Genomic DNA, 16,108 nt, shown 5'->3' with positions numbered 1-16,108 from the left:
AAAAAGATTAGTGACTGGGAGTGGTGACACACATTTTTAAATCCAGCACTAGGGAGGCATACAGATCTCTGTGAGTTCTAGGCCAGTCAAGGTTACTGTGCCAGAGTCTGTCTCAAATCAACAAGAAAAGATTGTTTCATTTTATGGGTGTGTTTGGTTTGCACCTGTAAGGGCACTGTGTATATTCCTCTATCCTCCGAGGTCAGAACGGTGTCAGGTCCTTTGGATCTGGAGTTACAGGTGTCGCTGAGTTGCCATGTGGTCGCTGGGAGCCAAACCTAGGTCCTGTGCAAGCAAAAAGTGTGCCTAACCACTGGACACTGGCTCCACAATCCTGCTGCCTTTCTTTTGACAAAGTCTTACTATATAGACCTGACTGGTTTGGAACTCTTAGAGATCTACCTTCCTCTGCCTCCTAAGTGCTAGGTAGGATTAAAGGAGATTTCACTTAGAATATCTGTCTATCTATCTATCTATCTATCTATCTATCTATCTATCTATCTATCTATCTTATCTATCTATCTTTATTATCTATCTATCTTATCTATCTATCTATCTATCTATCATCTATCTGTCTATTGTCTATCTATCTGTCTGTCTATTGTCTATATATCTGCCTATCTATCTATCTATCTATCTATCTATCTATCTATCTATCTATCTATCTATCTTATCTTTTTTTTCTTCGAGACAGGGTTTCTCTGTGTAGCCCTGGCTGTCCTGGAATTCACTCTGTAGACCAGGCTGGACTCGAACTCAGAAATACACCCGCCTCTGCCTCCCAAGTGCTGGGATTACAGGTGTGCGCCACCACTGTCCGGCTATCTATCTATCTATAAACATTTTTTTTTAAAAGCCATTAACTTGAGGAGGCATGGGAGGGGTTAGAGGAATGAGAGAGAAAAGATATAATCATATTGTAAGACTCGGGGAATCTTAACTTTACCAGAGACCCTCTAAGTGAACAATGTGGAAATTGGAGTCCACGCAACACGCAAGAGGAATTTTATTTAACCCAGCAGGCTGGGGTTGCCCTGCACATGGGGAGAGAACGACCATGTGTGTGGGCTTTATACAGTCCTCAGGGCAGCTGCCGTTAGGCACAATGGGATCGGAAGAACAGGGTTACCTTTAAACTAATTGGTTGTTAGGGAATGAGGTAGGTGGTCTCTGGGCCTTCCCTAGCCACAGGACCTTGTGGTCTGAGGAATGTAATTTAGCTTCTCCCTTCTGGAGGGGCAAGCAAAGTTCCTGAGCTGACCCTTTCAATATTTTAATTAAAAATAAAATAGATTTAAGAAAAGAATATAATGTTTAGGAAGCTGTGAGTATCTGTCTGGATATTTGTGCTCTGTGTGGCTCTGTCAACCACAAATGAGTCCATTCAGGTACGCCTTGATGTCATCTGGGAAGTGTGCAGAACCATGGGCCCTGCTGCCCCTGGAGTCTAGCTACTGGGCTTAGGGGTGGCCTGGGGGTCTGAATTCTTTTCTTTCTTTCTTTTTTTTTTGGATTTGGTTTTTTGAGACAGGGTTTCTCTGTGTAGCCCTGGCTGTCCTGTAACTCACTCTGTAGACCAGGCTGGCCTCGAACTCAGAAATCCGCCTGCCTCTGCCTCCGAAGTGCTGGGATTACAGGCGTGAGCCACCACTGCCCGGCTCTTTTCTTTTTTTTTTAAAGACTTATTTATTGTTATATGTGAGTACACTGTAGCTGTCTTCAGACACCCCAGAAGAGGACATCAGATCTCATTACAGATGGTTGTGAACCACCATATGGTTACTGGGATTTGACTTCAGGACCTTTGGAAAAGCAGTCAGTGCTCTTAACCACTGAGCCATCTCTCCAGCATTCTACCCAGAGTCTGCATTCTAACCAGCACTCCAAGTGGCTCATGAAGAGATCCTGGGTCTTACTGCGAGAGACCTTAATGTGTTGGGAACACACGTGACTCAGATGGGAGAACCCAGCGGAGTACCAGGAGCTGAGAAGGAAGGCTGCATCGAGAAGCCTGAGCCTATCTCTCTCACACTGCTCTGAGGATGGGCGCTTCCTTGCTTTGTGGGCCTGAGCACCAGAAGTCCTTTCAGGGTAGAGGCTGGAATGCTGCGTCTACCTCAGAACTGGGACTTCAAGAGCTTCTGACCTAGGGTTGGCTGGGATTGACACAGGCAGCTGGAGGAGGAGACACGGAGAAAGGGAAGAGATTACATGAAGATCTTATGTTTCTAATCCAGTGGATCACTGTAAGGTGGTAGTAAGGGGCTGGTGCTTTGCCTTCCAGGAGTCTACAATACCTTGGATGGTGTAGTCATGGTTTTTTGTGCTCTGACATCTGGCAGAAGGAGTCTATCATCAGTGTAGGCTATGCTCTCCCCTTAGGTGATAGAGAAGTCCCCTTTCTTGTCTAGGAGATGACTAGCAGGTACCATAGCAAAGAAATTCAGCTCAGAACCTAAAATATACAGCTTCGCACCCTCAGTTAATCAGAGACCCAAGAAAAGGTCCAGAAGGCACTTCAGAGGCTAAGGAAGGGCACTGAGCTTTCAAGGGTAGCCTGGATTACATAGCAAGACCCTCAAATAAATAAAAAAAAAAAAACAAGATTCCAGAAGGATCTGAATAGGTATTGGCAAATAAAGGACAGAGGGTTGGGATGTGTCCTCCTGCCTTCCATTCCTCATCACCTATGGCTCTTCCTGGGGCACCATACACTGAGTTCACCTTTAAAAAAAGGAAGTAATTTCCTTCCTTAAAAGTAAAAACAAGAGAATCTGGGGACTCCCTCCACGAAAGGACCAGAGTTCCTCAGGATGGGATTCCCTTAAGGGATTTCCACATTTGTTCTGTGGCCTGTTCCACCCGAGTAGCTCTTTCTTCTACATCATCAACATTATGGTTCCTGCTTTAGAGTGTGGGTGGGGTGGTTCTAGCTCAGCCCTGTTGTTTGACTTTGGGCCAGAACAGATTGTCACCGGGCATCAGTTTCCTCTTCTCTACCCAGAGCTGTTGGATGACTCTACTAATGGCTGTAAAATGTGTCAGATGATGTGTTACTGATGCCAAATCCTAAAGGTCTGGAAGGAATTTTACCCATGTTAGTTACATTTTTTTTTTTCGGGTATAACCTTCCAAGGGTCTACTGTTGTGTGACAAAACTCTTCCTGGGGAGATGCAACACACACATAGGCTCACCTCAGGTAGGGATTCCCACACAGATACCACCAAACTTGGTCCAACTTGGAGAACCAATGAGTTTTATTGGGGTCACTCATGGGAATATGTATGAGAGTCCAGAAATGACTCAAAGACAACCGAGGCCCACCCCAGCATGGGTGACAGGATCACAAGCTGGGGACCTGGAGCACGCCGCTGGAGTGTCCTTTCCAAGTGACTCGGCTCTAAATCTCTTCCAGGCAGCTCGGCTGGTTTCTGCTCCTTCCAGGCAGATGGTCTCAGAGTTGTCTTTGCAGCTTTTTTCCTTTCAGTAGCTCAGCCTGTCTGAGAATCTGCTTTGACTTCCTTCTGTCTGAGACAGACTCTTGGCTTTCATTACTGACTCTAGCAGGGAGGAGCCTAGTGAATCTGGTTAATTTCAGGGACTTCCGGAAGCCATTTTGAGTTGTTTACCTTGCTGATTAAGGGGCTTCCTGCAGGATGGAATATTTTAAACTCAGAAGAAACTGATAAACAACATATACACATAAAACTTATCTCCCAGGCTGGAGAGATGGCTCAGTGGTTAAGAGCATGACTGCTCTTCCAAAGGTCCTGAGTTCAAATCCCAGCAACCACACAGTGGCTCACAACCATCTGTAAAGAGATCTTATGCCGTCTTCTAGAGTGTCTGAAGACAGCTAGAGTGTACTTACATATAATAAATAAATAAAACTTAAAAAAACTTATCTCCCCTGCACGTCTTGTCCTACTTCTTTTCCTGATGCCGTGATAAAATACTCAACAAATGTAATTTGAGGACAAGGGTTTATTTTGGCTCCCAGTTTCAGAGGGCAGCTCATCATGGCAGAGAAGACATGGCAACAGGATTATTAGGGATTGCCTGGGCTTCATGAGACATAGCTTAAAAATAAATAGACAAGCCAGGCAGTGGTGGCGCACACCTGTAATCCCAGGACTCTGGGAGGCAGAGGCAGGCGGATTTCTGAGTTCGAGGCCAACCTGGTCTATAGAGTGCGTTCCAGGACAGCCAGGGCTATACAGAGAAACCCTGTTTCAAAAAAACTAATATATATGTATATATACATATACATAAAAAAACATTAGAAGCATAGGCTTAGAAGGGGATGAATTCCATTGGAGAGGTAGTTACTGAAACACTGATGTGAAAGTGATTGATAGGTAAGTTTTTGTTAACAGTAAGTACTGGTAGCAGCTTTAAATAAACACTATTTTATTTCATCACACATTCCCCGCCTGTTTTCCTGTGTTCTCTGGGAAGGCTAAGGGCATGTAGAGACAGCTGCCTGGAGCATCAGTTCTTCCTTAACACTCTTATCCAGTTCCCATTCTATCCCCTCTCTCCCACCCCTGCCTCTCCCCTGCATTTTTTCCCCAAAGGTTTATTTATTAATTATATGTAAGTACACTGTAGCTGTCTTCAGATACTCCAGAAGAGGGAGTCAGATTTCATTACTGATGGTTGTGAGCCACCATGTGGTTGCTGGGATTTGAACTCAGGACCTCTGGGAGAGCAGTCAGTGCTCTTAACCGCTGAGCCATCTCTCCAGCTCTCCCCGGCATTTCAATGTGCATTTCTATTATCATACCTTGGACCTCACTCCTCTCTTTTCTACCTGGGATCTAATCTGCCGTCAACCCCGCAGACTTAGTGTCCTTTTCCTGACGCTGTGATAAAATACCCGGATGAAAACAAGCCACGAGAGAGGCGGCTTATTTGGCTCACAAGTCCAGGTTACAGTCCATCATAGCCAGGGATTCAAGGCCGTGGGCAGGAGCTGGAAACAGCTAGCTCTGTCCCATCCGCAGTCAAGAGCACAGGATAAAGTGATGCCTGCTCAGCTAGCTTTCTCCCAGAAAAACCAGGATCCCCTGAACAGCACAGAGGACAGTGGGGCAGGTCTTCCCACCTCAGATAATGTGATCAAGGTAAGTCCTTCAGACGCGTCCAAGGGGCAACCAGGTCTAGACAAACCCTCACTGAGATGCTCTTCCTGTATGCCAAGTTGACAAGAGTAACCAACCAATACATCCCCCAGGTAGTCTCCATTGTCAATATCCTTTTTAGTTCTAAAGATTTGAATTCAGCCTAGTTTTTCCTCACATTCTCATGTTTTCTTCTAGCGTTATGGACATAAGGTGTCTGCACTCAATAGCTTTTTGATGTGCCTGTTGACTAAGTCTGTCATTTGTGTTATTTCTGGGTCTATTTCAATTGCATTTTCTTTTCCTTTTTCTTTTCTTTCTTTCTTTCTTTCTTTCTTTCTTTCTTTCTTTCTTTCTTTCTTTCTTTTTTTTCTTTTCTTTCTTTCTTAATTTCTTTCTTTCTTTTCTTCTTTCTTCTTTCTTTCTTTCTTTTTTTCTTTCTTTCTTTTTTTCTGTGACAGGGTTTCTCTGTGTAGCCCTGGCTGTCCTGGAACTCACTCTGTAGACCAGGCTGGCCTCGAACTGAGAACTCTGCCTGCCTCTGCCTCCCAAGTGCCAGGATTAAAGATGTGTGCCACCAGTGCCTGGCACATTATGTTCTTCTTCTCATGGACCATGTTTTTCTGTTTCTTTGCACACCTGGGACATTTTGCGTTAGCCTCAGACCTTGTTGATGCTGCTGTTGTTGTTGAGGCGGGGTTCTACGACTCCACGATTGGCCTTGCGTGGAGAGGACAGCCTTGAACAAGGTGGGAGGACAGCTCCTCTCCACGACCCCACCTCCCAAATTTGGGGATGACAGGCATTGGCCGCTATGCTCATTTTATACAGTGTTAGGGACGGAACCCAGGGCTCATGCATGTCAGGCAAGATCTCTACTGAGCTTCACCCCCAGCCTTTGTTTGTTGTTGTTGTTTGTTTTTCCGAGACAGGGTTTCTCTGTGTAGCCCTGGCTGTCCTGGAACTTACTCTGTAGACAAGGCTGGCTTCGACTCAGAAATCCACCTGCCTTTGCCTCCCAAGGGCTGGGATTAAAGGCGTGCGCCACCACTGCCTGGCTACCCCAGCCTTAAGCTTAGTATTTTCGTGTGCTCTTGATCATTTCTGTGCCTTGTTCTGTTACACTTACTTCTAAATATTGATTTTAAAAAAAATCAAAAGTGAGCAAACCCCTAGTGTACACACCCAAAGCATCCCTGCCATCTCTTTTTCTATGATTTATGATCTATATATTTTAAGAAATAGCAGAAAAAATAATAGCGGGTGTGTATTCCCTCTGCTGGCGACTGAACCCAGGGACTCATGCAAGTTCTCTACCACAGCTATGACTATTTTAAAGAAGCAATCCTTGTAAATGTATCTTCACAGCGACAGAATGTAATACTAAATTGCTTGTGATTTTGGTGGTTAATACAGTGATAAGCATTGCTGAAGCCAAGCCTTGTCTTTGTAGGGAAGGTGAGATTCCAGTTCCCAGTTAGCAATTGGAATATTTTTCCCATACCAACACACGTTCCAAAATCTTATCATAGTCCCCTGGGGCTACCCAAGGTCCCTGCCATTGTAGCACCAACTTTCCCCCTGTAAACATGAACGGTCCCTTGGGTCGTCCTTTCAGGGCTCTCACTGTTGTTTTGCACAAAGTAAGCTGTTTTTCTCCCCCTCTGGAGGAAAAAAAAATCAAGCAACCAGCCAAACAAACAAAAAAGAGTCCCAGTTTCTTTAGCGTGGCATCCATATTGCATCATCCCTAGCCTTGTTTTTGCAGTTCTCTGGCCTACTCGGTATCTTTGGATTCTTTGTGAGCTGGTGACCATGAACAGCCCGCTACCCAGACTGGGCCCCACGCAGAGCCAACGGTAGATTCCCGGGTCTGGAGGAATGCCATTCCCAGGCATGCAGAGCTCCTTTCTAACACAGCTCTGTTTCAGGCTTGGCTATTTATGACAAAAGATGACCCAAGTTGCTTCCTTGAAAACCGTACACTAGTTTTGGTTTTAAAGCCAATTCCAGGCCTGGGAGTAGCTCAGCGGCCCGTGGTGACGCTCCCCAGTCTTCCCTGGTGGATCTAAATTCAAGGACATTCTCTGCAGCTTCCGGAAGTTCGAGGCCAACCTGAGTTAGGAGACACTGACTCAAACAAAACACACAAATAGACAAACGTCTCACCAATTCTGGATTTGTTCAGGAAAACAGCCCCCCACTAGTAAATAGTTAAATAGTTCCTTGCTGTCTCCAGGTCTGAGTTCCAGCTTCCTAAATGACGGGATCACGGAAGAGCCTGTCAGGTTGTTACTTCATTATGTACACACACACACACACACACACACACACCCCCAAAGAAACAACAAAAGCAGCCGGGCAGTGGTGGCACACACCCCTGATCCCAGCACTTGGGAGGCAGAGGCAGGTGGATTGAGTTTGAGGCCAACTTGTCTACAGAGCAAATTCCAGGACAGCCAGGATCACACAGAGGAACCATGCCATGAAAAAAAAAAAAAACCCAAACAAAACCACATAAAAACAAAGTAGGTAATCACAATAAAAGAAGCAGGTAAGATTAGCATTTCCTTCTGAAGCAGGGTTTCATGTAGACCTGGCTGGCCTCAAAGTCAATATAAAACTAGACCTGGTCTTGGGTTTCTGATCTCCCCTCCCCCTAAGTCCTGGGATTACAAGTGCACAGCATCGCAGGCAGTTTATGCTCTGCTGGCTGGGATGGAGCCCAGACCCTCTCCTTATGGAGCAGAGCGTTCTATCAGGTGAGCTCCATACTCCACCCACGTGTTTACATTCATTCTAAAATGAATTGACTTACTCCTTTATTCTGCTGGGGATCAAATGTAGGATGCTGAACACACCAGGCAAGGGCACTGCCTCTGCGCTGCTGGAATTTGACTGTCTTAGTGTCTGCCTGCTCCAACCAAGCCCTTTCAGGAGAGGAGGAATTTAAGTGACATACCAGACTAACACAAAACACGGCATAAAGGAGGCCTTGCAAATATTTACCAAGTAATAGTCACGGATTCAATGGACACATCTGCTTCCAATATACAATACTAGAGTCCCTGTTAGCCTGCTTTCCATCAAAAGGCCCAAAGGAATCACAAGACCAACCTATTGTAACTACGACCCAGATCCTTAGAGCTGTTATAAAGATCTTAGAGAGATGTCAAAATCTTCAGTGTATATGGAAAATCTGAACAGGGAAGTTATGTGCTCCTGGTCCTCTGTGCAAGTTAGTGGGGAAAGAGTATTGAATAACACACACACACACACACACACACACACACACACACACACACACACACACTGCCACCAACACCTGAAAGAATCTACAGTAAAAGAGGGAAGGGAGCTGGAAGGTTAGGAGCACAATAGAGCCGGAACACAGCTGCAGCAGGAAAAAGATGCAGATATGACATTATCCAATGGGGGATCCAAGATTAACACAGGTGGGGCAAGATTAGAGTCAGGAGACCAACCTCGGCAGGCTGGTGAATGTCATGTGAGAGGTAAGGAAGGAGGGCCTGGGTTGGTAGTCTGTAAAGAAAGAGATAGGAAACTGAGGATTTTTAAAGTTTGTTAAATTGGAGGGGTGGGGCTGTTGGGCGTGGGCCCTGGAGGTAGAGGATGGTTTGCTCTAGTATAGGATTAGCCAGGCGAGCCTGTGACCTTGGGCAAAGGAAAAGATGAAGTCTCAGTTTAACTACTCATAAAATGGAATAATAACTACTATCTCTGGGGCTCAGAGAGGATTAGGCTGGATGACTGCTTAACGGCAGTTTTCTGTCCTCGTCAAGGGCCGGGCTAGCACTTGCCGAGTGGTTTCTAGCCGAATGGACCCTCTGAAATTCTTTATGGTAAGAGGGGAGTATTGTATCTGTTGGTTTGTCAGGTAATATTTCAAGTTCACCCAAGGTTGGAAGGTTCTTCAAAGAGCTAGCAATAAAAATGCCACACCCTAGCCAGGCGGTGGTGGCGCACACCTGTAATCCCAGCACTCTAGGAGGCAGAGGCAGCCGGATTTCTTTCTGAGTTCGAGGCCAGCCTGGTCTACAAGTGAGTTCCAGGGCAGCCAGGGCTACACAGAGAAACCCAGGCTCGAAAAAAACAAAACAAACAAACAAACAAAAAAAATGCCACACCCACATATCCAAATCTTAGTGATACCCCAAAGATACAGCTAGAGAGGTTTCGTGCCATCACAGATGGGACTCCCAGGGCTGTCCTGGGAAAGATGAAATTTTCCTACCTCATTTTTGGTTAAGAACTGCTCTCCTTTAAGGGAGATTTGTGTCTTGGGTTTTTTTGGTGTTGTCCCAAGACTGAACCCCTGGCCTGTGGTCATGTGGTAGGTAGTACCTTTCTACTAACGGGATACGCTTTATTTACTTCGTTGTGAAACTAAGGCTTGCTAAGTTGTCAGGGGGGCTTTGAACTTGTGATCCTCCTGAATCAGCCTCCAAGTTAAAGAGATTATAGACATGTACTCCATTCCAAACAGGATCCATCCTCCTTCTCCTCTTCCTCCTTCTTGAGGGAGAGTCACGCTAGGATATTACCCAGGTTGGTCTCAAACTCCTACTCGGTAATCCTCCTCCTACCGTAGCCTCTCAAATGGATGGCACTTCAAACAGGTGCCACCACACCAGGAAAAATGTGAAAGAAATAGGAAGAAGGAGTTCCAGGGTTTTTGAAAACTCCTGCAATCAAACTGAGAATGTCGGTCAGGTTACAAACCATCAAAGAAAATAAAACCTCCAGTCGTAGTGATGCATGGAAGGCAGAGGTTTTCCATTTCTATGGAGGAAGTCTATGAGTTCAAGTCCAGCCATTCTACAACTGGCAGATGCAGAACTCTCTCTAGGATAACATACTACTACGCCCATCTATAGAGGAATGGAGTTATTTAGCATCCCCTCCCCGCCCAGGCTGATAAAGTATCTGTAGCAATATACCAGAATTCTCTTGGGAAAGAGCTGGGAAGATAGACTGTTAGGCAAGCCTCCAGAGCAGGCTCCTATCTGTTAAACCAAGCTTTGCACAAAAGGCTCACATTCCAAGAGAAGGGTGTTTGCTCTGGCTTAAAGACAATCATTTCCTCAGGAAAGCCGGATTCAGATAAAGACTATTAGGAAACTCACAATCTTTGGGCTTGCAGGAAATGGAATGTCTTTATTTATTTTGAATCCTAAGAAAATGCGTTAAACTTTTGCCACAGCCGACCAGAGCCTGCTTTTAAATGCAAAAGTCCCCGGCCTTGCCCTTGAGAATGCCACACCTTTACTGGGTGCATTTTAGTCAGGCTTGTTTTCAAACATAGGCACACTGATTTATTTACAAAGGTTTTAATTTTAAATGTGGCTTTGGATGTTTTTATTTATTGATCTCTTATCAGAATGCAAACTCGCGGCTTGTTCATACATGTGTTATACTTCTTCATCTATCTCCCCACTATCTTCGTCCCCCAGTCCTCCTTCCTCTGAAAATATTTTTCTTTTTTTTTTTAAGATTTATTTATTTATTATATGTAAGTACATTGTAGCTGTCTTCAGATATTCCAGAAGAAGGAGTCAGATCTCGTTCTGGATGGTTGGGAGCCACCATGTGGTTGCTGAGATTTGAACTCAGGACCTTTGGAAGAGCAGTCAGTGCTCATAACCGATGATGAGCCATCTCTCCAGCCCAATATTTCAGACACTAAGCAAATATTTAAGGAAGAGGGAAGGTGAGATCCAGAGCCCAGACCTCACATTCAGCTACTTCTGAGCTGTCATCTTTTTCTGTTTTGTTTGTTTATTTATTTATTTGACGGGTTTCTCTGTGTATCCCTGACTATCATGTAACTAACTGTAGAAGAGGCAGGCCTTGAACTAATAGAGATTCACTCTCACCTGTTTCCTGAGTGCCAGGCCTGTGCCACCAGCACCTCTGTCCGGGCTCAGAGCAGACACTCTTTGACAGTGACTTTGCATCTTGGTGCTGGGAAGTGGGAACAGTGACCACTTATTAGGCTGAAGATTAGGGAGTTGATATAGACATAAAGGATTAGGACCTGGTACACAGTTGGTACTCAATACATGTCAGCTATTGTCCATTACTCTTTGTTCTCTGGTGCAGTCAGTGTGTGCTTCCCTTGGCTTAATGAAGCGATCCAGTTGATAAAATGGTTTCTGTGAAGGCGGCAGCTTAGTGCTCTTTACACAGTCAGAATGGAGGAGTCTGAATGTGTCTCTCACTTACGCATTTAAGACAATCTTGCTAGGCAGCGAGGCTGGTCTCCAGCTGTGAATCCTTCTGTATACTAGGACCACTGGTGTGTATTCCCAGTCCAGCTCTCTGCAAGACAACCAAGCACAGGTCCCTGTTGGACTGACAGGGCTGGATCAGTATTGCCTTTACAACTACGTTTAAATAAAATATAATTACCCCATTTCCTCTCTTCCCTTTAAGCCTTCCCATGCACCCCTACCTTCTCCTGTCACATTCAAATTCATGACTTCTATTTTTGTTACATATACATTTATATATGCATGTATATATGCCTAAATATACAAAGACAACTTGCTCAGTTCACGTATCATAACTTACATGCATATGATACCAGTTAGTATTAGATGACCAACTGGAGGGCTCTTTCCCTGGGAAGACAATTCCTCATCTTCTTATCGTTCCTTAGTGAGTAGCTTTTCTGTCTAGCATGGAGGTGTCTTGAGCTTCCCCCCTTCCACATTAACATGTCAAGCTTGTTCAGGTCTTGCTTAGGCAGCCATCTTGGCGAGACTTCATGGGTGTAGCTTCTCTGACATTTCTAGGAAATGCAATCCCAGCAAACGGGTGTGATCTGGCTTTTACAATCCTTCTGCCTCCTCTCTACCTAAAAATATATGTAAGTCTGTGTATATATAGACATACTTAGTTTAAATGAAAAATTTCCATCTGGGCTAACAATGCTCCCCACAAGAGCCCTAAACTATCTAACAAAATCCCAACACGAGGCATGAGAAAGCTTTTGAATGGTTTGTCAGGATGTTTTGTGACTCCAAGAACATTATAGGCTATTGCTATCGCCCTTGGTTGTCCTCAGAGGTTGAAGGTTTTCCCTGTTGCTGAAGACACCATGCGCTGAGGACGCAGGACCCAGAAGATGATGTCATCTGCAGGGAGCATCCGGCAGTTTGCAGTTTGAGGAACAGAGTGCTTGGAAGGCGATGGCTTCCCACGTGATAGCCACGGCCCTCCTGTGGACGCAGCTGCATTCACATTGTGGATGGGCATTCCTTACAGTTGCCCAGGGGGCGTGTTCCTGGAACATTGAGAAAGCCATGAAAATGACAGCATTCCCATCCCAGTGCTGTCAATCACACCGAGTAAAGGGGGCGGGGGGGGGGCGTGTCTGACGGCTTTGCTGTATAATCAGAAGCTGGCTTCTCTTACAGAAATGGCTGCTCAGCTGGGAGTGGTCTTTGCTTTTTTATCTCATCACTCCAAAGACACTTTTCAGTTGAAACAATTATAAAAACTATTTAGAAGTATATATGGGGGGGGGAAGGGATTTTTACACCCTGGGAACCCTTTACACACTGGGAGAGATACAGACAGGATCATGCTGAAGATTATCAAAGTTTTATTTAAAATTTCAGAGCACTGGAAAATAAAGAATATACTTGTGTTTTTATTGTGTAACTTAAACAATGCTTTCAATTACGATTAGCCCTCAAGGGTTCTTGCAGACAGCGCTGCTGGACCCGGCCTACTGCTGTCTCTCCTCTCTCTCTCTGGCCCTGGCCCTGGCCCTGGCCCAGAAGGAAGGCGGCTGACATCCCGCGGGCAGATGGCCTGCTCCTACTCGGAGTGGCGTTTCTTCTTCTTGTTGTGACTCTCGATTGCCCTTCTCAAGGCTTCGTCCGGAACGAGATCTGACATCCTCATGTCTGTGTGGCTACATCCAATTTTTGGGCAACTGTGAGGGAGGGAAAAAACCCATTAGTCTATCTCACTGCCCCACCTTAAGCATTAACCTCTCTCACAGCCAGGCACTGGGATGAGAACACTTTACAAAAAAACCCAAAACAGCAATAACAAAAAAACAACCACAACAACAACAAAAGACCAGAAACCCAAGAACAAAACCCAAACCCTCTCAAACCCGAGTCATGCACACACACACACAAACACACCTTCCCACCGAGGGCGAGGGCGAGGGCAAGGGCGAGGGGAGGGCAGCGGCCTGGTTTGGGGCCGGGGAAGCAAGCGCTGTAGGAGCGGCACCTACACAGGGGCTTGCTCTCTAACGGGAAGACAGGCAGTCACCAAGTAGCCAAACACCACGCCACCACAGCAGAGAAGCAATGCAGGACAGAGGGAACATGGGGCTGGGGAGACAGGCTTGCGTGTGGTCTAGGCTGCCCAGGACACTTGGCCAGGTGAGACGAGGGGCAAGGTGCCCCTCTGGATTATTTGGTTTTGTTATTATTTTTTACTTTGTTTTGAGTCATGGTCTCATGTAGCCCAGGTTGTCTTTGAACTCACTATATAGCTGGAAAGGAACTTCCTACTGATCCCACTTCCCCAGTGCTAGGATTACAGGCATGTACCACCAACACCTGATTTTATGCTGTGCTGGGGGCGGGGGTTTGTGTGTCAAACCTAGGGCTTCATGCATGATAGGCTAAAGCTCCGCCAATTATTTCCTTAGCCCTGGGTATTATTTTAAATATGAAAACAACCCCCTCCCCTGGAAGTTTTTTAGATAGTGGTGGGATGAGATTTAGTGTCTTTTAAAAAACTTAGTCTAGCTACTTAGGACAAAATGTAAAGGGCAAAGGACAAAGGGTGAAGCAGAAGAAATGGTTGGGGTCTCATAGAAGTACAGCAAGGGTGAAGCAGCCTGACTGAGTGACAGTGGCAGAGACAGGCTCCAACGCACACTGGGGTGTGGGACCGCAGACCTACGGATGGAGACAAGTAAGCCAAAGGAGGGGTGAGCCCAGCGGTGGACCACTGCAGTCACACTGAGCAGGGAAGGAAACAGCACAGGGATGGGGCGGAGTCTTGCTGGACTCCATCCCTCTGAATGCCACTAAACCTTTCAATGGAGACACTGAGAGGGACACTGAGCATTGGACAGAAGCCAGAGGTAAGGGAATTAAAAAGTGAGTCACAGAAAAGGGTGGAACTCAAGGCCTCGCTCAGTGAGCCGGCTCATTTGAGGGAGTGTTTGGACTGAATCACCTGATTTCTTTTTACTGTGGACAAGGTTTGGGCAGGGCGAAGTGCCCAGTGGAGTCAAGCTCATGAGGTCCTGAAGTCTCTCAACGGCCTGACTGGTGGCTGAGACAAACCTTCTGAGCCTGGGTTTCCCTGCTATAAATTGGGGCAGGGTCCCCATTCCACAGGGCTCCATGGTGTCTTTTCCCACCTCCTAGGCCGGCCCCTATTCTTCTTGGAAGGTACAGTGATCTGTCTGTACTTACAGGAACCACACACACACACACACACACACACACACACACACGCATTCAGGGCGCTTCTGTGTGATCAGCTGTGGGCCAGGATCTAATCACATAACCTCAAGTACAAACATGGCTCCGACCCACACAGAGCTCAGCCCCATGGCCTGAGACAGCAAAAGGCACAGGACCCACAGGATAAAGGTAAAGGGCCGACGGAAGGGGCCCTGATCTGGGAGCTACAATACTCCAAGTCCTAGGAAACACAGGGATGAGGGAGGAAAGACGAGGTGTTTCCTGGCTTGATCTTGGGGTCAAGGAGTGTTCGCAGCACAGGGGCTGTCCCTGGACAGTGTGGAGCCCATGTGCAGGGACAGTAAGCTTGGGAACGGGGATTCATTTTGAAAAGCTAAATGTGTCCTGTACAGTCAGGCACATGAGCTCCCTCTTCCTCCCTTTCCCTCCAATCCCCCCTTTCCTTCCTTCTTTCCTGGAGTCTTGCAGAGTAGCCCCACCTACCCACCGCAGCTGGACCTGGAAATCTCTAAGTATGAGATGGTGATGAAGACATTCACCGGTCAGGAGACTGTCATTCCTTAGACTTCCCTGACATGGAAGAGCACAAGAGGAGGGTTCTGCGAGGCGAGCCTGAGCCCCGTTTCTGACTACCAGGCCTTGGGTACCTCCAGCTGCCAATAGTGAATAAGCAGTGGAGGGAAGTGGAGAGTGAGGGGGAGGACTTCCTGATGACATCAGTGGCTTTAGTCAGTCAATGAGGGCATTCGGAGAATGGCTGAGAATTAACCACCCCACTGGGCTGCAGAGGAGGCACCACACTCATGTAGATGGGATGGGGTGGAACCCGGTGAGGTCTGTGTCAGGCAGAGACAGGCTCTGAGGACAGGGATATAAATCAGGGATCCGAGGGGAGCGAGCTGACCTAACAACAAAGATACAAACTCCAAAATGGAAGCGCTAAGACATGTGGTATATGCCTATAATCCCAGCACCTGGGAGGCTGAGGTAAAACCGAGCTACACAGAAAGTTCAAGGCTAGTCTGAGCTATATAGCGAGACTATCTCCAAAATAGTGGCAAAGACCCAGTAGTCAGCTCCCTTAGTGCTGACACTGTCCAAGTGACTGTACAAAGTTTGTCCTGCAAACAGATGAAAGCAGAGTTCTTGTCTGTCTGCAGCATCCTGGCACAGTGAAAACCAAGGCCACCGAGTGCCACGGGCAAAGGATGGTGCTCCAGGCCTCGCCACGCTGCAGTTGCTGTTCTAGACCACAGTAACCAGTCCTGTCTCCTCAGACAAGGAGACAACAAGAGACAGGGTAAGCACAGCCCTGAAGAGCACGAGTGACTCTCTCGGGAGACTTCCTGGAGGAGAGGCCGGACAGGAACCGGGGCACAGGCTCGTTTCCCACCCCACCCCACAGAGACGAACAAGTTTTTAAACTAAAAAGGATAAGAAAAGGCCATGGTGCCTGCCATGGGCTTGAATCAGGGCATTCCTGCTCTGAGAAA

General features: G+C 46.5%; 1 protein-coding gene across 4 annotated transcripts in view; it reads right to left on the bottom strand.

Moving 5' to 3' along the window:
* Nucleotides 1–12,737: 12,737 nt before the first annotated feature.
* The window catches only part of Nsmce2 (NSE2 (MMS21) homolog, SMC5-SMC6 complex SUMO ligase), a 213,814-nt gene continuing 210,443 nt past the window's right edge, over nt 12,738–16,108 (bottom strand). For 2 of the 4 annotated variants that reach the window (XM_052161577.1, XM_052161578.1), the window contains exon 7: nt 12,738–13,090. In XM_052161577.1, coding sequence (XP_052017537.1) covers nt 12,973–13,090 — 118 coding nt within the window. In that variant the 3' untranslated portion in view covers nt 12,738–12,972. The remainder of the gene's footprint in view (nt 13,091–16,108) is intronic. The other 2 variants (XM_052161580.1, XR_007974013.1) reach the window with 2 other exon arrangements.

The sequence above is a fragment of the Apodemus sylvaticus genome, chromosome 17 (genome assembly GCF_947179515.1).
Source record: "Apodemus sylvaticus chromosome 17, mApoSyl1.1, whole genome shotgun sequence".
Taxonomy (NCBI): domain Eukaryota; kingdom Metazoa; phylum Chordata; class Mammalia; order Rodentia; family Muridae; genus Apodemus; species Apodemus sylvaticus.
The sequence above is the reverse complement of the archived record's forward strand: the minus strand, read 5'-3'. Positions and strand labels throughout refer to the sequence as shown.